At 47.5% G+C, this 26,948-nt stretch overlaps 1 protein-coding gene across 2 annotated transcripts; it reads right to left on the bottom strand.

Moving 5' to 3' along the window:
* Positions 1-26,948, bottom strand: JDP2 (Jun dimerization protein 2). 2 transcript variants are annotated; one of them, XM_048854338.2, is made up of 4 exons: positions 26,609-26,948; positions 15,026-15,249; positions 3,749-3,853; positions 1-1,171 (listed from the first exon to the last, which is right to left on the bottom strand). In XM_048854338.2, exons 2-4 carry the CDS (start codon positions 15,224-15,226, stop codon positions 986-988), a joined length of 492 nt encoding a protein of 163 aa, XP_048710295.1. In that variant the 5' UTR covers positions 15,227-15,249; positions 26,609-26,948; the 3' UTR covers positions 1-985. The 2 variants fall into 2 exon arrangements, with proteins under 2 accessions (XP_048710295.1, XP_048710294.1); XM_048854337.2 differs by lacking the exon at positions 26,609-26,948 and adding an exon at positions 26,018-26,406.

Here is a 26,948-nt window from a genome sequence, read left to right as displayed (position 1 = left end):
AATAAGTCAAAGTAACATTTACTGCGAGATACAGGACTGCGTATTACGAAGAACGTACATGGATGGAGATGGTAGTGGAGCCATTGTGGAGGGCTGTATGGGCCCCTTTCCCAACATGCCGAGGGAAAAGGAGCCAGACGCTACCTAACAAGTAACACAATGAGATAACTGTGGCATATGCGTTTGTAACAAACGGACCATTATAACATACATTTCTATGGGATCACATCTAGTGATTATATAAATCCGTATAGAGACAGCTGTATAAAAACTTTGTAAAAAATATAAAAAAGTGTAAAAATGTGCATTCAAAAGCACGGCCGACAGGGACAGCTGGGCTGTAAACATTATACTGAGTGTGCTCGTGGGACGCCTGCGCCCCAGTGCCATGGACAGGCCCAGCCGCGAGGCAGGGCTTGTGTCAAGTGTTCGCAATTCTTTGTTTCGGATTCCATTCCGGAGTGTGTGCAAGGAGCAGTGGCAGGATCCAGAGGGACGGAGATAGGACAGACCTGGGAGATACAGCCAGCATGTCTCTGCCTGCCATCCATCTCCCACACATGTTCATTTCTCCTGGATCAAGCCTTCACTCCCGGCCAGGGGCATACCAGTAGGTGTGGGAAGAGAGGAAGTTGCAACTTCCCCTCCCCATATCTCAATGTGATCCAGCTTCAGGATGCCCTGCAGCAGGCTGCTTGCTTGATCCCTGGGGCTGGTGAGCTGGCTGAAGGGCCACAAAGAGGTATTGCAAGTGGTTGCCCTCACCACAGCTGCTAGACCCATTCCAGGTTCAGCCTCAGAGTGGGATGAATGGCAGGTTCTTGATCTTCTCCTTCCCCTTATTTGGTTGGCCTGTAATCCCCAAGAAAGCCCACTGGATTCTGGCTGGACAAGGCCTTGGTGCACAGTTCTTCATACACTACATAGGCGACATTTTTGGAGACCCCAGTTTGTTGTCTCCTCCTTGTCCTGGCCAGTGCTACCTTCACTTTTTCTCTAGTTGTTCAAGCAGTGGGTTGGCTTCACTCTCTGGTGTCTTGATGCTGTCTGTCCGCACAATGCAAGTGGGACGGTGTCTGTTTAGCATTAGAATCAGCTGCTGCCTCTCCTGCTTCAGCTCCTCTATCTGGGCTTTCAGTTCAGCATTCATGAGCTCCAGACGCTCTGACTCCTGGCAGGGCCAAAAACACAGACACAGCTTTAATCTGTCTGCTCATAGGTGCGGGGAAAGAACAACTTGCTCTACGGTACCCAGTGCCCAGCATTGAATCTCCCTCTCCTACATGCACAATACACAGAGAGAAACTGCCCTCGACCAATCGAAGGTCTGTTTGCAAGCTACCCCTGCTTGATATTGCTCAGCAGCCCAGTGTGAAACTGATGGCCATGCAGCACAGGGAGCCACATGAAAGTCTTCTGATCAGATTTTATTCCTATTGGTGAGTAGAATCTAGTGCTGGGATCAAATGGGACTTTCCCTCCTGGCCATCCCCTGAGACCCAGAGCAAGACTGTTCCCTACCACACATTTACTAAATGTTTTGTCCTGGTTAATGTCCAATGAGCCAAGCGAAGTGGACTGGTGTTTCCAGTAGGATGAAGATTAATCGGCACTGTTCACATGTGCAAGGTGCACACACCTTTATTGGGTATACACACCTGTCTTGGGGGAATGGCTTAAATCTACAACAATGCTTTTGAGATAGTTAACAGGTGTAAATCATATCAGGTCTTAGTTTGTGCAGCAGAGTTATTCAGAAGTCGTGTCCCCATCAGTCACTACAGAAAACTCTGGCCTTAGAGATAGTTAAAAATAATTTTTTTGAGGAGACTTAATCCTCCCTGTCTCATTTTTACATGCTGAGGTGGGTGTTTTCTGTAAGCAGCAGAGCTTGTACTGCTTTCTTAAGTTTTGGTCTAAGAATTGTACTCTTCCAGATTATAGATTGCTCTGTCTTTGCCTTCAGGAGATGGAGGAACAACCTGTGTACTCCTCATTTCCCTGGTGTGATACCCTCCAACTGAGTATAGCTAAATTGAGTTTTTCTACTACTTGCTTATTGTCAGTACCTTTCAATCAACTACTCAAACAGCGTGATAGATATTCCTCAACAAGAAGATCTGGCTATGATTCATGATTCTATATTGGCCCTTTGATTTTTCTACTCTGAAGACGGCCCATGGTTTTGAACCATATTTGAAAGAGTTATGAAATCTGCATTTACGTAAGGCATATACTCAGCGAAGATTCCAAACCATAGAAACTGCTGTTTTGAAAGGTAGATATAGAAAAGTTCCTTCACATCTTCAGATTTGCCCTTGTAAATCTAGAGTGTTGGAAGATCTACCTCATTTTCTTTTGGCCTGTAGAATATCCCAGCTTCTGAGAACACGCTGGATTATACCTTTTTTGTATTAAAAAATTATTCTTTATCACGAACTCAAAGGACAATGGTTTTTAGTATTTTCTCAATCCCCAGTGGTAATTAAATCAGTGTCAATTTTTGCCCTTTTATCACTATGCCAAAGAAGAGAGTTCTGAATAACACCTGAATGTATTATATGGATGTTGCTGTTTTAGATTGTGTATGTTTTTCTTGTGTTCACAAAAGACACGTCATATGCAATCTAATAAAACTGAACTGAATACTACAGAAAAGATGTTTTGCACTAGAAGTATTTTTCTGCCCTGAAGAAAAGAGGAACCAGTACCTAAGGGAGACCCAGCTTCTCAGGGAGAAGAGAAGCAACAAGGATTTCTGATCTTTTTATGGTTCAGACTTTATGGCTTGTCTTACTGAGAGAATTTGCTTTAAAAAGATCCTAGTGTTTCGTGCAAGGAGCCCCACGTCCAAGAGGTGCTCCTCACTGCACATGACTGTGTGGGAATGTGGGGTGCATCCCTGCTGAGGGGGCAGGAGTGCAATAGCCTGTGTGTGAGATCTTTGGGGTGGCACCAGGCACTGTAGGAGGAAGAGTACACGTGTGTACTGTATGGGAATCACTCTGGGAGAGAGTTTCATGTGCCTTTAGTGTACAGACTAGGAATCTCCACGCTTTGGGAGAAGTGGCCAGACCGTGGGCATTCCACTACCACATGTCAGGGGCTGACAAGTCTCTAGAGTCTATCCTGGTGCTCACCATGTATCTTCTTGGCACCTGTTTGTGTTGCACTGTTTGGGCTTGTGGGCCCTTGTGGTTATTTGGGTGAGATGTGTAGTATGTGCAGGGCTGCACACAGTGCTAGGACACAGAATTACACACACCAGAACTAAGTGTGTCAGATGCCTTCCTGCCCCAGCAAACTCCATACTACAGGAGTGGGTTTAGCTAGCTACCTGCTCTAGCTGGTAACAGACACATGAGGCCATGGTCCATTTACCCTGCAGGACTAGCTGGGGAAAAATGGGAGAGTGGCCCTATGTTCTCCCATGCAACTACCAAATGAGAGACTATATCTGCCAGGCACCAGGCCTCAGGGCAGCTGCTGGGCTCCCAGATGCAGGGAGAGGTGGTGACTGGAGGAGGGAACTCTTTGAACCTTGCAGTTGGGCGAGAAATGAGATTCAGCAGAATGAACAGCCCCTGCTGGTTGATTGCTGAAGAGCCTTTAATAGCCTTGGGAGTGGGCGTACATTCCACCTTTTCCTCTCCAGGTGGGGATGACTGAGGGGTGCATACTGCAGTGAAGCATAGCTGGAGAGGGAGGCTGTACCAAGCCTGCTGGGGAAAGGGAATGGGGTACTCACCCGCTGCAGGAACTCCGTCCTTTCCTTCTTCTTGTTGCGACATCGAGCTGCTGCTACTTTGTTTTTCTCACGGCGCCTTTTCCTCCTCTCCTCTTCCTCGTCCAGCTGGAACAGGACACAGGCCCCGCGTTAGAACAGCCAGACAAGTAACTGGGGAGTGATGCAGCTGGCAATAGCCCCCTCACCAGGTCTCACTGGCAAGAGTGGCTGTGCAAGTCTCCCCCCACAGCTCAGCTGATGCTCCTCAGTCCTGACCTGCAGCATCCCTGGCTATTTTGGTCTGTCCTCCCCTCCCGCTCCTGGCCCACTGCTACCAGTGCACCTCAGTCCTGCCCTGCAACTCTACCTGCTAGTCTTGTTTTGGGCTCTTTGGAGCAGAGACTGCCGATCACTCCCATTTGTGACCAATTACTCCGTTTCTGTGATGTGGACTCTAGAATGAGGCAAACTAATTTCACCAGAGAACTGTGTAATCCATGTAAGAAACCGCTGTGAAGGGTCTTGTGCAACAGCCGAGACTCCCCTGCCCCAACACAGATGTGTGGGAGTATAAGCAGAGAGCCTGTAAAGATACTCATAGTGGTCTCATGTGTCAAGAGCAACACTGACCCTCCCAGGGCTGAAAGCAAGAACAGCCCCACAGAGAGCGGCCTCTCCTCATGCTACAAAGTTCCCCTGCTACACTAAGCCAGCCATACTGCAGAGCTGAGGTCTGTGCATTAGTCCAGTGCAGCCCTGGTGCAATGTTGTGGCCCAGTGTGTGTGTGTGTGTTGGGGGGGCAATAGGAGAGACTTCTACTCTCTTCCCTATATTAGCCTAACCCTGGGCTGATACTGTAACAGGCAGATACAGGATTGCAAGGAAAGTATTTTCTTTAATGGCTATTCAAAGCACATGGGTGGCTTGATCAGATCAGACTGCTTCTGAGCAGGGATCTCAATGCAAGAGACAGTTCAGTCTACAGCTGTAGATGTGTGAAGTCTACATTGACAGCTGGTAAGGGCTGGGGGCAGCTGAAGGGAGTGGTGTCATTCCACGAGCATCAAACTAGCCAGGCCCAAGAGCCATGAAGACCTGAATGAGCCATTCCCTGACTGGTTCCATTCATTTCCTGCTCATGCAGCATGTTCAGCATTCTCGACTCAGAGTCCTCAGGCCTGTTTCCTTGAATTGTAGTGAGTAATGAAAGGCCCTAGTGCAGAGCATGGTATATAGGGAGGGTGCAGCAAGATACCTAGATCCCATTGTAGCACTGAGCAAAGACAGAGGTTTCTGTATTTTACTTCATGACTCCATTGTTCTATGCTAATGGACTCAAACTTGCTGTGTTAACCCTACATCACACAGTCAGAAAGCCACTATCAAAGTATCAGGGGCATTACTTCAAAAACCTAGGGCAGTAACCCATCAAAAAACCCACCCTAAACCCTTTGTTATGGTACAGTTCAGTTCATAAATATTCATCTATTACTTAAGGATGCTGACCCAAATCCTCAAAGGTATTTAGCTGGCTACCTCCCATTGAAATCAATGGAAGCAGGTGCCTAAATACCTTTTGAGGAAGTGGGCCTTTTACCCTTAAGCAAACATTGTAATTTTCTCAAAAGATACAAGAGTTATAAAGCCTGGAAATTCAACAGTCAGGTTACACTTAAAAAAATATATATCAGGGAATCTGGAACTGCAAGAGAAAGTCACCCAAACAGCCTTAACTCTGCCTCTGTGTCAATGCCTGCAGCACAACTGTCAAGGTTCCTTCCCCACTCTGAACTCTAGGGTACAGATGTGGGGACCTGCATGAAAACCTCCTAAGCTTACTTTTACCAGTTTAGGTTAAAACTTCCCCGAGGTACAAAATTATTTTACCCTTGGATTTCCACTGCCACCACCAAACTTTATCTGGGTTTACTGGGAAACGTAGTTTGGACACGTCTTTCCCCCCAAAAATCCTCCCAACCCTTGCACCCCACTTCCTGGGGAAGGTTTGGTAAAAATCCTCACCAATTTGCATAGGTGACCACAGACCCAAACCCTTGGATCTTAGAACAATGAAAAAGCATTCAGTTTTCTTACAAGAAGACTTTTAATAGAAGTAAAGGAATCACCTGTGTAAAATCAGGATGGTAGATACCTTACAGGGTAATTAGATTCAAAACACAGAGAATCCCTCTAGGCAAAACCTTAAGTTACAAAAAAGACACACAGACAGGAATATTCATTCTATTCAGCACAGCTATTTTCTCAGCCATTTAAAGAAATCATAATCTAACATGTACCTAGCTAGATTACTTACTAAATTCTAAGACTCCATTCCTGTTCTGTCCCCGGCCAAAGCATTATACAGACAGACACAGACCCTTTGTTTTTCTCCCTCCTCCCAGCTTTTGAAAGTATCTTGTCTCCTCATTGGTCATTTTGGTCAGGTGCCACCGAGGTTACCTTTATCTTCTTAACCCTTTACAGGTAAGAGGATTTTTCCTCGGGCCAGGAGGGATTTTAAAAGGGGTTTACCCTTCCCTTTATATTTATGACAACAACGAAAACCAGGAACCAGTCTTACGATCTGTCTACACTCCAGCTGGAGGGGTGAATGCAGCACATGTAAAAATATGCAAGCTATGCTTTAATCTACCTAGCTTGGGTACCAATAGCAGTGAAGACGCAGCACCAGGCACTAGCTGCCCAGGTAAGTACCCATGTTCCTTGGCAGGCTTGTACAGCCCAAGCTGAAGCCCATGCTGCCATGGCTTTACTGCTGTTGGTACCTGAGCTAGGTAGATCAAACCTAGCTCAAGTATGTCTACACATGCTGCAATCATCCCCATGACTGCAGAGTAGACATGCCCTTAGCCACATATACTCCCCATCTCCATCACATCAGGGACTCTGAGAAGTTATCAAACTAAACTGCCTCTCATTTACTGCATGACTTGACCACGCACTTCTGTTTAAATGCTGCAATGGCACATCTTGTCATCACTTCAGCAAACTACTCCTGCCTTCTCTATGGCCAACTGCAGTCATTGACAAGACAGATTTGTACATCTCTAAGCCAAAATGGACCACACTAAGGACAATTCCCGCCAAGTACAGGGTGTTTTAAACGTTGTTGTTCTATGAAGCTCAGCAGTGACATGTAGCTACTGTGCCTAAGGTTAGGAACCTCTTATGAGCTAGAGGGAACGTTTGGTAGTTTATCCACCAGCAGTGCAATGTTGGGTTAACCAACTGAGTACCACAGACATATCTATGAAACCAAACCCACATGCTCCAAGGCTCCTGGTCTCCTACCTAGGGAAACCGTACAAGTTGCCAACTTTATAAACTCCACACCCCTTTAACCAAAATGTCTCCATGTAACACACAAGTGAGACGGGATGGACACAGGGATGGGTCAGAGTTAAGGTGACTGGATGACATTCATTGGGCATCTCTTATGTTTGGGTTTTAAGGGTAACCAAGACATTGACTTCCCAACATTTGAGACAGTTACAGAGTTCTCTTCAAGGTCCTCCACCCCCAAAATAGCTAATACACTTACATTCCTACTTCCAGTTTAGGGAAGTATTTTGTCTGAGAATAAAAATATTAAACAAGGCCAGTTTCAACAATAGCACTTTCCATTAAAATATCCACAGAGGAGCCAACTCTCCCCTGTTCTGCATGTCATTCACCCCTGTGCAAAGAGGGCATCAAATCAGACTGAGAAATGTTTTACACTCGCTTTGCAGAAGTGCAAGTGACAGTGTAAGGTGTCAGGCCAGGGGAGAACAGCCCAGAAATAGATTTAAATCTCACAGTACACTTTAATGTAATTAAGGTTGCCAAGTCTTTCTATACACAGTTAAAATCTTGTGTTTCTAACATTTGCAAGGTGGTGAATGGAAAGAGGCTTTTGACCTCTCACTTTGCCAATAGTTCCAGTAGCCCACAGATTCTTCCTTTTGGATTCTTGAAAGAGTAAGAATTTCAGAGTTAAGGGCAAAAGCAACTCTTAACAAATCTCTGCAAAAATTAAGCAGCGTTTTGGAGGTCAGTGTAATCACCATTCCACTCTCATTAGCATAGCTTCCACCAGCTACTGATTTGTCTCCGAGTTAGTCTTTGAGCCAAGAGGAGCTATTAAAAGCAGCCTGCTGAGTGCAAGAAAGAGCACAGAGAAGAGGAGACATGTACTCTCAACTCCCCACTCATCTCAGCCCACTTGCTTTTTAACATGCAAAAACATTCCCCCATGTTTGCTGCAAAACAGATGGTTAGTTGTGGCAGCAATAGGGAGCAATACCATTGGTGGGACAACACTTGCTGTCCATGATTCTCAGTTGATTGACACATTTTTGTGGTCTGCTTTGGCCAGTTCAGGCACAGAAAAGGGAGTGAATGATCCCTCCCCTGTCCTCATCTCACTGATCAGTCAAACTATCCCATCTATCCTAACAATTCAGATAACATAGTACAGAGAAGGGTCATGTCTCTTAGAAAGGTTACAGAAGCTCTGGGCATGTGGCTTAGCAGGGACAGCAAGAGTGGGAACTGGGACTCCTGGGGTCTCGTTGTGATTTCTTCACAGATACTGTGGCCTCAGGCTAGTCACTTGCCCTCTTTCTGCCTGTTAATAGGGTGACACTAGCCCTTTTAAGAGGGGAAAAAGTGCACCTATGTCTAGTCTGCTGTCTCAAATTGGACTTAAAAGGTGGCACCAGGGCCCTAGAAGGGAGAGAGGTCTGAGTGCACTGACAGAGAAGGGCAGGTGGGACTCCTGAAGAGGAAAGGGAGATCCAGAGAACAGCAACAGGAGAGGAGAGCAAAGCAAAGTTAGTACAGAGAGCCACTGGCAAGAGCAAGAGGTTGATTGGGAGGACTGGCCAAAGCTGGGGAACCCCAGCTGAGTTAAAGAAGAGCACTTGCAGAGGCCTCTGTGAAGGAGGAAGAACTACCCTGGTTAGGAGAAGCCGAGCCCAAAACAAGGGAGAGTTTGATCCCAGAGCAGGGGTAGCTATGTGGAATGCCACCAGCAGTTCTGTCGCCTGACTTGGGACTCCAGGAGAAGGCTTGTGGGATAAATGTGGGTTTTGGGATGCTAACGTATGAGGCCCCCACTCCCCAGGCCTCCAACAGGGGCCACAGGAGCTGGGACAGAGCAGTTAATGACTCACGTCATGGTGAGTGATGTGGGAATGGGACTGAAGAGGTGCTGTGAGTAACCCTTGAGGGGTTTGAGAGGAGCTGTTTTTACTATGAGGGATCTGCAGACAGTGGCATTTTACATAACTAGAAGGATTTCAGTGTGCTGCAGACACACTATTCCTTTGCACAGGTGGATTCCAAGGGGACACTGAAGCAGGTCCACTTCTTGTGCCACAGCTTGACACAGGAGGATGCCCCGTGTTTTCCCATTAATAAAATGGGGACATCTACACTGTCCTCCTCGGCCAGGGGTCGAGACTTCATTCATGTTTCTAAAGCTCAGTGAAATCTATACATAGGAGGCTCTAGAGGGGGCACTGGGTTATCATACAGAAAGAATTTAAAGTAGCTCAAGGGTTAAACCAAACACAGTGGGCGGGGAGTGGGGGGAAAGAGGAGAAGAGACTCCCTGTGAGGAGAGGGGCTGAAGGGTTTTATTTCATATTTAAAGGTCCTCCCATTCTCTCTAATTCAGGAAGAGGCTGGAGTTGCCTTCTTCACAGTGCAGATTACGACCAACATGAATTTCCCCACGGACAGTGGCCTCAGGAGAAGGGCTTTGGTCTAGGGAGATCCCTGCTCTGGTTTGGAGAGGAAAATTTCCAGAGCCCAGCAGTGACTGTTTCTAACACCCCCGTGCAGCCAATCCAAGTGCCTTCCCACCTCCATGTTGAGCTTTCCAGATTCCTAGGAAGTACTGACACACCTCAGGTAGGGCTGCTCCTTTGAGTAAGGTTTAGGAAGCAGTCTATTCATCCCAGTGCCAGGGGAGACCCTGCCCTTCCAGCCAGGTATGCAGATATCTGTAGTGTCTGAGCTGCACCTCCCATAGAGCTGGAGGCAGCTGTGGGCTGCATTGTAACAAGTGCGTAGGCTGCTCTTTGGCCACTCCTGGGATATGCAGTTTTGGCTTTGCCAGGCTGCAGCTGCAAAACCTCTGCTTTGAACAGCTTCATTTCCTATCCTCAGCTTGCTGCCTTTAGGACTAGTGTGGCTGATGAACATGTTACAGCAGTGCACCTGGGTTCTGGCATGTGCCATTTGGATTGCCCCTTGTTTGTTGCATGGTGTTTGCTGACTTACAGCTCTAAGGAAACTCTTTCAGTACTTGCTCTATGTTAGAGCAGAGCAGGGCAGAATGCATCTCCTCTGCCCCCTCCCACCACAGACACGGTGAACAAGACATGCAAAGAGCATCCAAAAGCTGGCTAGAGGACTCCCTGCTGTTGAGTGAGTCACATTAATGGAATAGTCTCACAGAACCCCACTGGCCCAGGGAGAGGAGTACAGCATGACCCCCACTGTACAGATGAGAAAGCAGAGCCACAAAGAGGTTAAGAGAGGTGCCTAAGGCCATTGAGGGAGCCAGCGGTAGCAGGAACAGCCAGATGACCAGGGATGGGGAAAGCTATGGACCTGCTTTTCCAACTGGACGATGGCACTGGAAGCAGCTGGGGGAAAGGGGAGCAGAAGCCCAGGGGCAGCTAGTTCCTTTCCACAGCAGGTATCATTTGTGTTCAGTGCCTGCCAGCCAGGAGACCCTGGCAAGGACTTACTCTGATCTCCAGCAACAGCAGATTCCAAGGCCAGGGTCCTCCACTGAGAGCACCTGGTAAGATCTCCCCTAGGGACTGTCAGATACAGCTGATATATCAGGGTACACAGAAAGACAGGACAGCTGATGGCAAGGCATGAAAGAGAAGGGCCAGGACCTTGAATTTCACTGGCAGAATGTGTAGAGTGCTGGGGGGCAAGGGCAGTTCATTGTGGTCTGCCGGGCCTCTAAGGAGTGCTGCAGCTTGATGCAGCTAACCATGGGACAAGTTACATTTTCTGCATGTGTTAGGTTTATGCTGGAGCTCACTGCTGCTCAGCTGATAGAGGAAATAAAAAGTCTTCAGAACACATCCATGGCACCTCTCAAGAGTTAGCCATGGCACACTGGACAAACTTCAACTAACTGCAACCTGCATCTCTAAAAGCCTCCTGCAATTTCAGGGAGATCTGCAAGTTTCCTGATTTCCTGGCCTGGCGTACAATATTGCTGTGTAGCTGTTAATCAGCTGCTGTATTACACTGCACAGGGGGACAATGTTGCAATGGTGAGTGAATTGGTCCTTCTATGTAGTGTATACAATTAATTTGGAATCCTTTAGCAGGAAAAGCCCTCAGAGCAATTGAAAAAATCAGGAGTCCAGCCATGAACAGTAATCTATATTTGGGAGGGCAAAGAAGAGAAAAAGCCTCTCTGCTGTGCATACTTAAGTACTGCTTGTGTGATACTCATGCCCGAGGGATTAGAGATCACATCCCAAACACCAACACCACTCCAGGGAGAATTCCATGTCCGGTGAGCTTCACCAGCTAACCATCTCAGAGACATTTGTAGGTGACAAGTTAGGGGTTCTGAACCCTGACGTGATATAATAGGGGAGATGTTTAATCCCACTGGCCTGAAGACATAGGCTCCCTACCCTACAGTGTTGCCGCTCCTCCTTCCCTACATACTGACACCTCCACGCAGCACAGAACTTTCACCAGCCAATCACAGTGCAGGAGTGCTTGAAACCAGTGGTACAAATTCACATATTCCTTGAGAGGGGGGCAAATTCTGGTTATCGCCCCCCTCCCGCCCCAAAACAGGGGCTCTGTTCTCGCTCATCCTCCCTCCTTCCACAGGGAGCCCAGGACTCCCTCAGCCACGGAGTTTCCCCCTCTTACCCACATAGTGCATGAGCTGGTGCTACCAGGAGACAAATATCACAGCAGATTCCCCTGCAGTCTGATGTACAGCAACAGAATCTCTGTGCACCAGGCTCTAACATCATTTGGCCTGATCGCCCTCTGTGTCTGGACCAAGGGACGTCTCGACCAAATTTCAATGTGGTTGCAACCCAGTGCACAGGACCACAACCCTATTTACTCAGAATTGGCCCAGTCGCCCCTCTGTACAGCTGGATCAAATTTCAGTGGCATTGCAAACATGCAGCTGGAGTGATGCTTTGGCAGCACCCATACTGACTTAGTACAGGACCACTGCCTGAAAGCGGTTGGTCCAAGCTCTCTCTGTCCCCCGCCTCCTACCCCTGGCTTGGCAGCCTATGGAATTTTGAATAAATGCACAAACCTTGGGTGAGCCTGGAACCTTCCCATACAGTATCAACTGAACATGGCAAGGGGGGCTGTTATTTGATCTTTTGGTGCTTCTGAAAGAGACCAACACTTTCACTGATTTCACAGCTTGTTGTATCTTGGGCCCGATATTCACAGTCCCTGAGCACTTGCAGCTCCAATTTGAAGTCACTGGGAGCTGCAATTGCTCAGAACCTGTGAAAAAAAAAAATCATCATCTCTAAGGTAGGTCAACACAATCAGTAGCCATATATGGAAATCTTGGTGCAAGTGACTTCAACTGCTCACAGTGTAATTTCAACGTTGTACACCACGGTACAAGGTATAAAAAAGCATAATATATAACAAATGGAGGAAAGGGGAAGTGGATAGTAATGAATGTAAATCAGAAGCTAAGAATTATAGAACATTGATAAGGGAAACAAAGGGACCCAAGGAGACATCTATGGGTAGCAGAGTTAAGGGCAATAAGAAGGAGTTTTTAAAGTACATTAGGAACAAAAAGAAATTTAACAATGGTATTGGTCCATTACTAGATGGAAACGGTAGCATTAATAATAATGCAGAAGAGGCAGCGGTGCTCAATAAATATTTTTGTTCTGTATTTGAAAAAGAAACAGAGTATGTAGTCATATCATATGATAGCAGTGGAGTAGAAAAAGTGTTATCTCAGAAGGCTGTTAAACAGCTGCTACTAAAGTTAGATATTTTAAAACCAGTAGGTTCAATTAAACTTGCATCCAAGAGTTTTAAAAAGAGCTGGATGAAGAACTTTCTGGACCATTAATGTTAACTATCAATAAGTCTTGGAACACTGGAGATGTTCCAGAAGACTGGAAGAAAGCTCATGTTGTGCCAATATTTAAAAAGCATAAACAAGATGACCCAGGTAATTACAGGCCTATCAGTCTGATATCAATTCTGGACAAAACAACAGAGTGGCAGATACAGGACTCAATTAATAAAGAATTAAAGGACAGTAACATAATTAATTCCAATCAACATAGGTTAATGGAAGATAGTTCCTGTCAAACTAACTTGATTTTTTTTAAATGAGATTACAAGTTTGGCTGATAAGTATGTTACGTCAATACTACTACCTTTGAGCATATGTAAGGCATTTCACTTGGTACCACATGACATTTTAATTAAAAATGAGAGGCATAAAATTAATATAGCATACCTTACATGGATGAACATCTCGCTAACAGATAGGTCTCAAAATGTAATCGTAAAACGCAATTAAATTATCATAGAATGGGAGTGTTTCCGGTAGGGTACGGCGGAGATTTGGTTTTGGCCCTACATTAAATTACTTCTAGGTCATTGATGAAAATGTTAAACATAAAATAGTCACTGATAAAGTGTGCAAATGAAACAAAAATTGGGGGAGTGGTAAATAATGAATAGAACAGGTCACTGATACAGAGCTATCTGAATTGCTTGGTAAGCTGGGCTCAAGCAAATAATATCCATTTTAATATAGCTAAATGGAAATGTATACATCTAGGAACAAAGAACGTAGGCCATACTTACTAAGTGGGGGACTATCCTGGGAAGCCATGACTCTGAAAAAGACTTGGGGGTCATGGTGGATACTCAGCGGACTATCAGCTCTCAGTGTGATGCTGTGGCCCAAATGGCGAATACAATCCTTGGATGTATAAACAGGGGGAATATCGAGTAGGAGTAGGAGAGGTTATTTTATTGCTGTATTTGGCACTGGTGCAACTAGAATATTGTGTCCAGTTGTGCTGTTCACAATTCAAGAAAGACGTTGATAAATTGGAGAGAGTTCAGAGAAGCATCATGAGAATGATTAAAGAATTAGAAAACATGCCTTTTAGTGATGGTCTCAAGGTGCTTACTCTATTTAGCTTAATAAAGAGAAGGTTAAGGGGGTGACTTGGTTACAGACCATAAGTATCTACACGAGGAACAAATATCTAATAATGGGCTCTTCAGTCTAGTAGAGAAAAGGTATAACATGATCCACTAACTGGAAACTGAAGCCAGACAAATTTTCATATCAAGAGTAAATTTTTAACAGACTAATTAACCATTGGAACAACTTACCAAGGGTCATGGTGGATTCTCCACTGGCCATTTTTGAGTCAAGATTGGATGTTTTTCTAAAAGGCCTGCTCTAGTAATTACTTTGGGAAGCTCTATGGCCTGTGTATTACAGGAGGTCTGACAAGATAATCACAGTGGTATCTTCTGCCCTTGGAATCTATGAACATGTATTGTTCAAATAGCCTTCTCTTCCCAATAGCTCTACGTTGCCGCATGCCCCCTCCCTAGCCAGCAAGCTAGAGGCACAGCTCCAGCCACAAGCCGGGGGGGGGGGGGGGGGGGAGGAGAAACTGTAGAGAAAAGTTATGTGTCGCCTCTCTCTAACCACCACTCTATGCTCTTGCCATCCAGGGAGCAAGGAGCCCGAGTGCCAACCCCCATGTGATCAAAGGCTCATTCTCTCAGCAAATGAAGAGATTTCCATAACAGCTCGATGGACAAAGGGCCACATGGCTTCAGTTCCTGACTGGCTCCTCAAGTTGTAAAGTGGGTGGGTGACCAAGGCCTCTCTCCTCTGAGCCAGAGTATCATGAGATCTGGAGAGCTGGACTGGGATACGGAGCCTTTCACTGCTGGGTCAGTGGTTCGCACCCACCCCAGGCCAGAGTGACAGGAGGTGAAGGGGGTTGTCTCAGTCCAGTTTTCAGCATGCTTAACTCATTAAAAACTTTTGGGGCCATCCTGGCAGACAGACCAGTGACTGAACAGCCTATCAGAATGGAATTGTCCAGGGGGTAGGGAGGAGAGGCGAGGCGGAGGTAGCATGAGAGGGGAAACCTTGTCCTGCTACTATCCATGGATAGAGAAGACATCAGTCTACAGTGCCTTCAGAGCAGCCCCCCAGAGGGAGGCAGGGCTTGGGGAATTCCCCCAGAACTCACCTCACTTTTCACAGGCTGGGGCCTCTTCCCAAGTTTCACCTCCAAGAAATGCAGTGGAGAGATCATAGCCCCAATGTTGCGGATGTCAGCGTACTTCAGCTCTTCCACCGTCAGGGTGGTGCCCGGGAGTCCTGACAAGGGGCCAAGCCCAGGCAGAGCACCAGCTGTCAGGGATGGATCCGGAATCTGCCCTGGCATCATAGCAGGGCAAGCAGCTTCTTGCTCTAGGGAGAGATCGAGACACAGGCCATTATAGGGATTTAGCCAGAGAGTCCCACAAGTGGGAGCAAGTACAGCTTACTCCAAAACCCAACAGGGTATGAACCAAGGAAAGCAGCTGCTCTCTCCCTTTCTGCCCTCACTCCCAAACCTCTGGAATACCATGTGCCAGGGCAACCTCACCTAATCTGCTATGAGGGATCCCTACCCACATCTTTCTGGTGCCACTGAGGGGGTGAAGAGACACGTAGAGTCTCAGAGCAATGAGGAGCCAATTCCCCCAGGCCTCTGCTCCGACACTGCAATTTGAGCCTGTGGCAGAAGCACTGCATCTCATCCCACCCTCCCAGCACACAAACTCCAACGGGGCCATCGTACTCCCCTGTTCTCTACAACAGGCAAAGTTATTTGAGGAAGAGGAACCATTCCCCAGCTTTAACACTCCTTGCACACTGTAATTGGTGATAGACACAAGTCCCAGCAGGAGAGCAGCAGGGACACGAAATCTCCCAATGTTTGAGAGTCCTCCCATAAGAGCTCAGTCATGACCACATCTGACAGATGTCTGCAGAGGTTTACACTGCCAAGTAGGGGAGCAGGCCCAGCAATGCCATGGGACCTCCCACTCCCCAGCTCTGTGGCCGCATTGAGCGGATTAAACACACTGACTGAACAGTAATCGTGCATATTCCAGGGAGACTAGAGTAGAAAGGAAAGAGCTTCAGATAAAGAGCTCTGGAGACACCAGTATCAGTTGGTAACTACAGTTGCTCCCAGGGAAGGCTGCAGGGGAGGAAGGCAGTGAACGAAAAGAGGCACAAGAACAACTATACGTACCAGTGCATGAAGCTCACAAGTAAGACGCGGTGGGATATTGCAAATCCTGACTATAAATGACAGAGGAAAGTTAGGTTTGGTCAGAGAGGCTGGGGAGCCACCACAGTGTTGCCCACACAGGATTCCACAGTCTCCTTGAAAGAGAATGCCTACAAGAGGGGGAGCATCAGGCAGAACCCAGGTGGATAAAATCCCTAGGTCAAAAGAAATTACCTCTAGTAGGAGGGACATACCTGCAGATCAGGATGGGGAGAGAAATCAGACAGGGGCAACGAAGTACTACAAGAGGGATAAGGGGCAACTTCAGCTACTTAGATGCCAACTGATCAATGGTCCCTTCAGGATGTTGTCTGGAGAAACAATTTCTTGATACTATGAATGACTGCTTCTTGAAACATCTTGTTCTGGATCTGACAAGATCAGAGACTACTCTAAACATAGTTCTGAATAATTTTCAGGCGTTGGTGCAGGAAGTACGGTGGAGCCATCAACAATTACCATAATGTGCATTGGCTCCAACATCCTCTCCAGACGATCAGACTTACAGCCAGGTCTGAAACTGAAATTCAAGCAGGGGAACTTTGCATGAGTGAAGATAAAGGAAAATGACAGGAACTTAGAGACCACAGAATCAGCATGGAGGCTGCATAAGACTAACTTAGAATCACAGATGGGATCCATCCTCCAGAACAAATAAAAGGAAGGGAAAGGGGAAGGAAAAATCCACAGGTACAAGAGTTTATTTTGGCCAAAAACAAATACAAAAAGAGAGGGGAAGGAAGAAATCCAGGCCAAGTGAGGCAAATAGACTGGGGCAAACTCTGGCAGGTCAGTTACAAGCTGGAGAATAAGAAGTAGCCAAGCTATGAAAAAGAATAAAAAGTTATTTAATTAGATGAGAAGCAGGAAGCCCATGGAAGAGTGAATGGGGCTGTGAGACCAACTGAGTGCACAGAGAACAGCTGAGTGCCCTCACCGTAACTACATCTGTGTTGGTGTAACAAGGCTGACACTCGCAAATGACCCAGTTACAACATACATGGTTCAGTTGTGTCCATGCAGCAGCTTTTTTCACAACACAACCATGTCACCAAGTTAGTCCATGCACTCATGACTCTGCCTACCTGGGTTTGCATCAATGTACTCTGGGAAAGTCTGGGCTTTTATCCCACACTGCCTCAGCAAGGGAGAGTGTACCCAGAACCATGTACACAGTGCAGGAGAATGTGGGGCAATGCACTTTGAGTTGTCCTGTTATCCAGAGAGCTGGGAGAAAGGAGGACCAGCTAAACAAGGAGAGTTAGAGGGTCCCATTCTGCACAGCTTAGCAATAGTTTTAAAGCTAGTTATATGAAGCCAGCCTAGGCAGTTGGCGGAGTGCAATACCAATACCACTAGGGAAATGGGCAGCATGGTGGCAGGTGATAACGTAGCTCACATTGGAAAGAACAATTTTAAATCTTTCTGCTCTCTAATGGGCTCTGAACTAGTGGCAACCTCTAATGAGAGAGGTCACAGTGAGCAGTTCACAGAAGGGCATCTGCTCACCACACAGCAACAGTAACAAAAGCGACAATGTCTAGGAACAGAAAGTAGTATGGGAAACCTGATAAGGGCATTATTGTAAATCAGGGTGTGTCTTCACCACGAATCCAGCACTCAGCTTTGGCCATCAACTCCACAGGAACAGAGAGCAGAAAGAAAAAGGTAAGGCACTGGGGAAGGGAGTGTTCAATACAAAATGACCTCAGAGACTAGGACATTTTAGTTTGGAAAGGAGAAAATGAAGAAATAAAAGATGCAGAATCTCAACTAATGAATAGTCTTGTTGGGCTGATGCTACTTGATAAAAATGGATGTTTTTCCAGTACTCTTACCTACTTGATAAAAAAAAAAGAAAAAAAAAAGAGAACTAGAGAGAAAATATGTAGTAATTTTACATGGCCTGAGAAGAGACAGATTATCAGCTGGCTTGGTTGAGGATCCAAAGACAGAAAACAAAATAAGATAGTAACCTCCACACCGGGAAATTTTATCACTGGACAGCTCTAAATTCCATATGTTTGGAACTGGCTACATTGTACAGAAATTCAAAACAATACCCCACACACAGCAGACCAGTGAAGCAGCGTATCACTCTCCTTTTATTCTTTCTAGCCTGATTTACGGCTGCAACACTTTGTTCCCTCAAGAGATCAGACAATGTCCTGTCCTAGGCACCACTTTGAAAAGTGCAGTCAGGTACCCTGGTACCATCCCAAAATTCTCAATGACTTCCTGAATACTGTCCCTCCAGGTTAGAAAGACACTAATTTCAAAAATGTGGGCTGCCAAAGGACAGTTGACCTTTGGAGACTTTTTCCAGGACACACGACCCTTTTGGGGATTTATATATGTACCTACAAGTTAGACATTTCCTAGACACGGTTTCTAAAGAAAACTAGTAGGCAATCTCTCCTGGGAAGAAAATCTAAGGGAAAAAGGAGTTCAGGAGAGTGCAGGGCAGTTTAAGAGACAATATTAAAGACACAACAGCAAGCTATCCCGATGCAAAAGAAAGATAGAAAGGTAGTAAGAGGTCAAAATGGTTCCATCAGGAGCTCATTAATGTGAATATCAAAAAGGAATTCTACAAAAAGTGGAAACATGGACAAATTGCTATGGATGAATACAAAAAAATATTGTCTAGGAACAAAATAAAAAAGCTAAGGCACAAAATGAGTTATACCTAGCAAGGGACATAAAAGACGGTAAGAAGAGGTTCTATAAATATATTAAGAGCAAGAGAAAGATGAAAGTATAGAAAAATTAGATCTTCAGTGTTGCCACACAAATTGTAGTGACTTCAGATACTAGCTCCTCTGTATGCTCATACATCCTAATGAGTAGATCTAAATTACCTTCCAATACACAGATAGTCAACCTTGTTCCTGGTAACTCCAGCTGGAGAATTCCATATTACCTTGTGGATATATTTGTGGAGGAACAGTGTTCCACCAATTATGATCCCTGCTACCAGGCACGGTTTTACCAATCTTTCACCGTTTGGATTCTGGCAACCCATGTCTGCCCATCACTCTCACAACTCTGTTGCTGTCATCTCCAACCCTGGCCTTGAAGTCCTCATTAACAAGCACATGTCATGCTTGGGAATGTTGTCAACTGGAGTTTGTAGGCAATTAGAGAACTGATCTTTGATCTTGTCATCATAGTTGTCTGTTGGTAACACTGAGTAACTGACATTTTCACGTATCATGTTTGAAGCCTTGCTCAGAGCAATCAGCTGCTAATGGGCACCCTGTCTATAAGCAATTTTTCTGCTTTGGAAGTCATAATTAACGTTGTACCCTCTGAGTGGCACCAATCTTGCCTCCCTGAACATATAAGGGCTATATTTTAACTTTTAAGTGTTTTGTCAGCTCCAGACCATTGCTTAAACCACAGATTTTGAGATTATATTTGTCTGTCTGTTTGGTTGTTTGCGTTACTTTGGTTGTTGTTGAACCCATTGTTCAAATGTTGCAGAAACCTACTTTTCTAGTTTGTTTTACCTTCAGTAAAGAACCTGTCAGAATCTTTGGGTTCCTGAAGGCTTCCCTTATCATTTCTGCCGATACAGAGTCCATTATTTTGGCACATTGTTTGTCTGAATGGCTACCTTGTTGTGTTTCCATAACTCAACTCCCCCCCCCCCCCCCCCGCTTTCTTTTTTTACAACGATAAATTGTTGGCTTATCACTCAATCCCCAATCTGGAGGACCAGTGGATTCCTTTTCATCTGGTCCCTACTCTTTGACCAATCTGCTTGGGTGACCCTGCCAGGGAGTGAAAACTCCCAATGGCATAGCTTTTAGGGTCACAGGAGCACACAAGCCTTCCCACCCCATCAAGGACAGGCCGCAGGGAATTGCTATGTTAAATGTTATTAATTTGTAGAAATTAAGCAAAAACTAAGCTTTCAATATGCCGAATGCCTTAGCACGCAATAGAGTTTTCCTTCGGTTATCTGATATTCCCATGCAACTGTTCCTCACTTTATTCGTCATGAATGCAGTATATTCTATATTTCAAATAAATGGTTTATAGAAGGCCCATTATTATTTATTATTATTTACCCATTCCTGCAAGACAAGCACAAGAAGGCATATTACTTTAAAAAGCAATAATTTTAACCCTTAGATCTCTTCCAGACTGCAGGATAATGAATGCTCAGAAGAATGCCATTGAAAGGGCTAAAGTCTAAATTGGTAAAAAGGACAGACAGTGATCATTATTAAATTATTTGCCAGTAACCAGACCACAGAAGTCACCAAGACCTGCAGTTGTATCCTATCCTCTCAGACAACAGCGTGCTAGGTACTGGCAAATGCTAACTTTAATGGAAGCCACTCAACTTTTGTGTGCTCTGTATTAAATCAGTGGATCTTCCTGATGCAAAGGAGTCAAGTATGTTTAGTGCATCAAAGAAATCAGCTGCAGTGACATCAGCTGAGACAAAACTGAAAAGGCACTCTGGGCTCTCAGGGTAGTCACCAGCTGGGACAGCTCAGGAAATAACCCCCTTCTCTCTACCAAGGATATAGTATAAGCGCTATATAAGTCACTGTCAGAGACAGACTGCCAGGTTAGCTGAACCAGGACCCTGCTGCAATATGGCAGCCTCTGTATGCCTAATATTGCACGAGTTACCTATAAGCGCAATAGACTTTCCAGCTGGAGTCAGGAAAGCAACTCCTTGAGTCAGACACTGGATCTGTGCTGACTTAAGAAGCAACATCAATGCCCTTCCCAGAGACACCCACCCAGATGCCTTTGCAAGAGGATATGATGTGAATAGTCACATGCAGCAGACTTTATAAACACCCATCCCTGCAATGCCTTGTTCCAAAATCCTTGGGCCCCAAGGAATAGACCCCTAAGGCCCTGATGACTGTGGCAGGGAATGCTCCCCAGGAGATAGAAGCCAGAGCCCGTTTCCGGTGTGGGAAGGGTCTGGCTCTGCCTTGAACTTCTGTTTATTTTCACACAGATGGCAGAAATACCACAAGAGTCTCACAGAGAGACAGCTCCGCCTTTGGTTGGATTTGTGCTCTAGTAAAGCCTTCATAAAAAGCCCAAACAGCCTTGCTGTCTACCTCCCATCCCAAATGTGTGAGTGAGAGAGATCCACTGGCTGCCCTCAAACCATATGAGAGAGACAGCCCAGCTGCCCTCTTCCCTATCAGAGACAAACTCCCCAGCAGAGAGAGTGCTATTTCCCAGTTCCACCCCTCAGCAGAAAGCGGCACCACTTGGCCATGCTGCCCAGCTCAGCCTCTTGGGGTGCAGTAGGTGCTGGAACTAGGGGTGTGAGGGTGCTGCAGCACCCTCTGACTTGAAGTGGTTTCCATTATAAACAGGGTTTACAGTTTGGTTCAATGGCTCTCAGCACCCACACTATACAAATTGTTCCAGCACCCCTGAGCTGCACTTGGGAATATTATCTCTAATGCTGCTGCAAACAGGACCTTTTAAAAGAACATTTGTTACAAATCCACAGAAGTAAAGCTCAGCCATCATCAGAGCGCACTGGAGCAGCCATCCTTTGGGAGTGACCCCTCAGCCTTCCACCTGTCAGACATTCCCAGTCCAACACTAAACCCCCCAACTACAGCTCAGGATAGCTGCATTAGAGCCCTCCAAATGCACAATCCCTCCCAGAGTAACCATCCCTACTGCTTTCTAACTTGGTAGTTATCAGTCCCCTTCATGTGGCATCCCTTGCTCTGGATACAGATCATATCATAGGGCTCCTCTTTGCCTGCCTCCCTCCCCCCACCCCAAGGATCTTTCCCTACCATGTCCATCACTTGTAGTAATCTGAAAGTAAAATCTTAATTGCCATTAGACAAACAATCTGCTCTTGTTCCTCCTATTTCTCTAGCACCTTCCATCCCAATGATTCCCAAGCTTTAAACTACTAAACAAACTATACATCAAGATCACACCCTTCCCCCATTGTTACGCAGCCATCTAGTTAGCTTGTGAGCTCTTTGGGGCAGGGGCTGTCTTTCTGTTTTGTGTTTGTACAGTGTCTAGCACTACAGGGTTCTGGTCAGTGACTAGGGCTCCTAGGCTCTACCACATACAAATCATCATCATCTCTGGAGTGGAACAGGACATATGTTTAACACCACAATGCAGAGCTACAAGTAGTTTAGGACATGAAGATAAGAAGGATCTTATTTCCAACTGAAACAGCTGCAGGAATTTAGGGAGGGAAAGTGTAATGATCTCAGCTGGAATTAGGTCTGGACACTGAGGCTAACAACCTGACTCTTGTGAAAAATCCCCTGGAACATTCAACGACCACAAGTGGTCAGAACTGGAGTTTATTTTTAAAAAGACATTTCATCAGAAAGGCTGGCACTTCCAGCAGCACAGCACCATCTAGCACTGCACTGGGGACCTAGGGTCAGCACTGACTCGGAGGGGAGAATGCCCTGTACATATTCTTCAAAACACTTCCTGCAACCCTGGAGTGTTCCTTAAAAGTCTCCCATCCAAATAATGACCAGGACTAGTCAGTTTATACTAACCCTGCTCAGCAGACAAGCCCATTCATACCCTTTGGTTGTCTGGCCACAGGTTAACTGTCCTTTGATGTTTGGATCAATATTCTGAACACTAAAGGCAACTGGGAAATCCATTAGACCAGTCAGTGATAGATAGAACTCCACACCCCCTTCTTCCTCTGCGAGCTGCTCTAGTGCCAAAGGAGGAATCATGTAGCCGAACACAGTGGCCAGTGCTGTGCACTGCAGGTCTCACTTTCCAGGACAGCAGATCTGAGGCCAGATTTTCCAAAAGTACTCAACACCCTGCACACCTCCCATGGTTACGCTAATGGCCAGAATCTCAAAAGAACTTAGCACCAAACTGAACTCTTCTGGATATCCAGCCACTGGAGTGCAGCAGGAGCAGCGAACTCAGCCCAGAGTATGGGGGAGTAAGGAGGTGAGAGGAACAATTGTACAGTGCTCAAAAGCTGCCCATTCTGACATTGGCTAGTTAGCAAAACTGAGGGATGGGGAGGTCCTATTTACTCCTCTTTAGCAGGAACCATAACACAGGACCTCAAAAGCACTGTGAGAAGGGGAATACTAGATTGTGAGAAAGGTGCAGATACATCCATAGGGGCTTTAAGGGCACAAGGCTGACAAGCCACAGAAAGAGACAGCAGTTTGCACTTCATTTCTTGGGATTCTGTTAAATCCCCAAATAGCCAAATAAACAAGGTGAGTAAGGTGATATATTTTATTGGACCAACTTTCAAAAGATATTACCTCACCCACCTTGTCCAACATCCTGGGACTGACATGGCTATTACACTGCAAGTAAACCTGGGACAGCCAATTGCTGCTCTGAACAGGGCTGATTCGGACTGCAGCCCCTGCACCACACCTCCCCACCCTATAAATGGGGATTTCTCTTTTAGTTAGTGGGAGTTAGACTAAGAATTTGCTCTCAAACAAGTAGCATTCCCAGAAAGCCCCATGTAAGAATAACTAGCAAATTCCCGAGGCAGGCTTCTGGCAAAGGCCTCCAGATAGAAATTTTCATGCAAGTTTCAAGAAACATGCTAAAAATTCCAAGTCTGAGTTGCTGAAGCATTTGTCTCTTCTGTGCTCTCAGTGATCGTGCACATGCGCGCGCACACAAACACACACACACAGAGTTTGGCAGTGGTTGCGTTCCAGAGCTGGTAATACAAGCCATGAAGCAGGCTGCCAAGACAAGCAAAAGAATGAGCCAGGCCCCATTTCATTGGCCCACCAAACACTGCATATGGCCCTGGAATCAGCCAAGAGAGTGTTCTCACCCTCCTTGAAGGCATAGGAGACCCTGTGTTTTCAAATACACCTCCACAGGGCCTTCATTAAAGGAAAATGGAAACATTATGTGTGTGTGTGTGTGTGTGTCTCTTGTCTCAATATTTCTCCCTTTCCCCCAATTTGCTCTCAAAGCTATTTCGCTACCACTGAAATAGAAGAATGCCTTCTGGAGCAGAAAGCACAAAAGAATGTGACTTCCATTCAATTCTATGCCTGGCTATTAAAGTGGACTTGGGACCGAGCGAGCAGAGGAAATCTCTAGGGGCTCCCTGCCTTTCCAGGGCATAGAGAGCAAGTAGGAGGAAGTACACTCATGGGGTAGCAGAACACATTGAAACTTTTCTTGTAACAAAACTAAACTGGGCCTCCTGGAATTCAGATTCTCTTATTCTTAACCCACACATTCACTGTGTGGACAGGTGAATTAGAAAACAAAAATCTGCAGAGATGCTAAAACCCACTCCCCACTGTGGCACCAAACTGAAATGAGTTGCATTACCAGAACCCATCAAAACCAGGCATTAACCAAAACAGATGGCTAGAGTTAGGGCAAAATACTGCATTTGTGAACCTTCACTCTGCTCTCCATGCGTGTGCAGGTCTCATTTGGGTCCGTCTACACTGCATTAAAGAACGCTACAGAACTGAGTCTCAGAGCTTGGGTCAACTGACTCTGGCTACAGGCCTAAAAATTGCAGCATAGAGCTATTTAGGTTCAGCCTGTGGCCTGGGCCCTAAAACCCACCCCCGGTGTAGGGTTTCAGAGCCTGAGCTCCAGCCCAAGCCTGAACATCTCCACTGCAATTTGTAGCCCCATGAGCCCAAGCTACAGCAATGTCATGGGTCTAGTGTAGGCATACCCTTTTGCCTTTTGATGTGCCCATCTGTGCAGTATCTAGATGCCAGGACATCAGTGAGCGTTCCTTGCACAGAAGGCGAACAGAATGTCCAGGTGCACCTAAGAGGAAAATTTTGCTCGTAGACACAGTAGACAACAGGCTCTGGAGCTAGCCCTACAGGAGGCTTCTGTCTTTGCATTTTAAGAAGGTCTGTTAGCCTTAGCCCTACCTTATCAGCCCATCCTCCTTAACCTACCAGAAGCAGTGAGGACACCCAGACATGCATAAAGTCCTAGCACCCAAAGCCCCAGGTGATAGGTGCTGGCACTACGGGTTCACTTCAAGCTAGGGGCTGCAGCAGGTTTCCATTATATACAGAGTTTAAAGTGTGGTTCAATGGCTCTCAGCAGCCCCATATACAAATCGTTCCAGCACCCATGGGTGACCCACGCTTCATCTCTCTTTTGTTGTTTCCCTTCCCTTGTCTAGCTGGACTGCAACCTGCTGAGGGCAAGGCCTTGTAAAGCCCCGAACACACCGCTGGCTTCACAGAAATAAAAGCGTTTGGTACCTGGCACCAGGCCCTATGCACTCCAGGGTCTCTTCACACCAACCAGCGCAGGACAGGGATAGGGGCCAGGCTTTGCCTAAACTGTAGGCTGAGCTTCCCTTCCAAAAGAGAAAGTCTGCGCTCCTTGCCCAGCAGCCCCCTAGGCGCGTTCGTGGGCGGGAGCAGGGGGGTGAGAAGAGGCCGGACCCGGCTCAGCAGCTCCCAGGGCCAGCGCACATTCCGGGGGCATGGCGGGCAGGGGGCCACGGGGAGGGACGCGGACCCTGGACTCCTGAGCGTCCTCGTGCGTGTGCGGGACCGGGGCAGCACGGCAGACCCCAGAGCACAGCGCAGCCCGGGGGCAACAGGCAGCATGGCCCCCCTCTCCAAGGATGGGGGGGGGGGCCCAGAGCCCACGACGCTTCCCCATGACCCCGGCCGGTGCAGGTTCCGGGCCGGGCTCTGCAGCTAGCCTGTTCCTCTCCCGGGTCCCGGCCGGGCCAGTCCTAGCGGCTACCCCCGGGAAAGAGCCCAGGGCTTCCCGACCCCCCCACGTCTCGATCCCTGTTCTGCCCAGTGCTAAAACTCCCCAAATCCCGCTCCCGGCCCCGCACCGAGCTGCCCCCCCCCGCACCGAGCTTTCCCCCCCTCTCCCCGCTCCACCCAGACCCACCGTGCAGAGGGAGAAGGCGGCCGAGGTGCCCCCGGGGCCTGGCTGCAGGAGCCGGAGACAGGCTGCACGCTCAGCCCCTCCGCTGCCGCCTGGCTCCGGTGCTCTGCCCCTGTCCCCAGGCCCGTCCTGCCGAGTCTGGTCCCGGGAGGAGCCGGAGCAGCTGCCGCCCCCGGGGCGCCTGGCCAGCAGCCACCGCCACCACAGCCGCCGCCCCCCGTCGCTGCCCCGGTGCGTCCCTCCCACAAGCTGTGGCGGGCGGCTGGGTGGGTTGCATCAGCCCCGGTTATATAGCGGCCCCTGGGCTGCGGGGAGGGGTCGGGAATGCGGAACCGGCCGGGCTGCCAGCTCCAGACGTCAGGGAGGGTGGAGAAGAGGAGAGCGCAGGCCGGGGGTGGGAGCAGCTCTACAGAGACAGTGACCTTCCCCCCGCGCCCCCGGGAGCGAGCGCGTGCTGCACCCCCCCCCCCCCCCCCCGCGGCCCTCCTTCGCCCTGCACACCCGGGAAGGGCGGATCAGCTACACATAAACGCCTCTTCTCCGCTCCCTACATCCGGGAGGTGGGGGGCAGTGGCTACATGGTATGACACATACCTCCTCCTCCTCCTCACTCTGTGCATCCCAGCGAGGCAGCTGGGGGGAATGGAGGAGCCGGCTGCATCCTGCAGACACGCCGCCGCGCGCTGTAGATCAGAGGGGGTCTGGGGAGTCAGCTACACAGCGTGAGACACGCGCACACGGCTCTCCCCGTGCATCGCCCTCTTCTCCGCCCAGAGAGAACGGAAGGCGAAGAGGGTGGAATTGCCAGGCTCCCTGGCCTTTAGTGCCTGCCTCACCCCCTCTTCTGCATTATCCACATCTCCGCCAGGGCAGGAAGGAGTTGCATCGTGTTTCAGCCTCTCCACCACATCAGCGCTCCGTTTTGGGGGGCGGC

The sequence above is a fragment of the Caretta caretta genome, chromosome 6 (assembly GCF_965140235.1).
Source record: "Caretta caretta isolate rCarCar2 chromosome 6, rCarCar1.hap1, whole genome shotgun sequence".
NCBI lineage: Eukaryota > Metazoa > Chordata > Testudines > Cheloniidae > Caretta > Caretta caretta.
The sequence above is the reverse complement of the archived record's forward strand: the minus strand, read 5'-3'. Positions and strand labels throughout refer to the sequence as shown.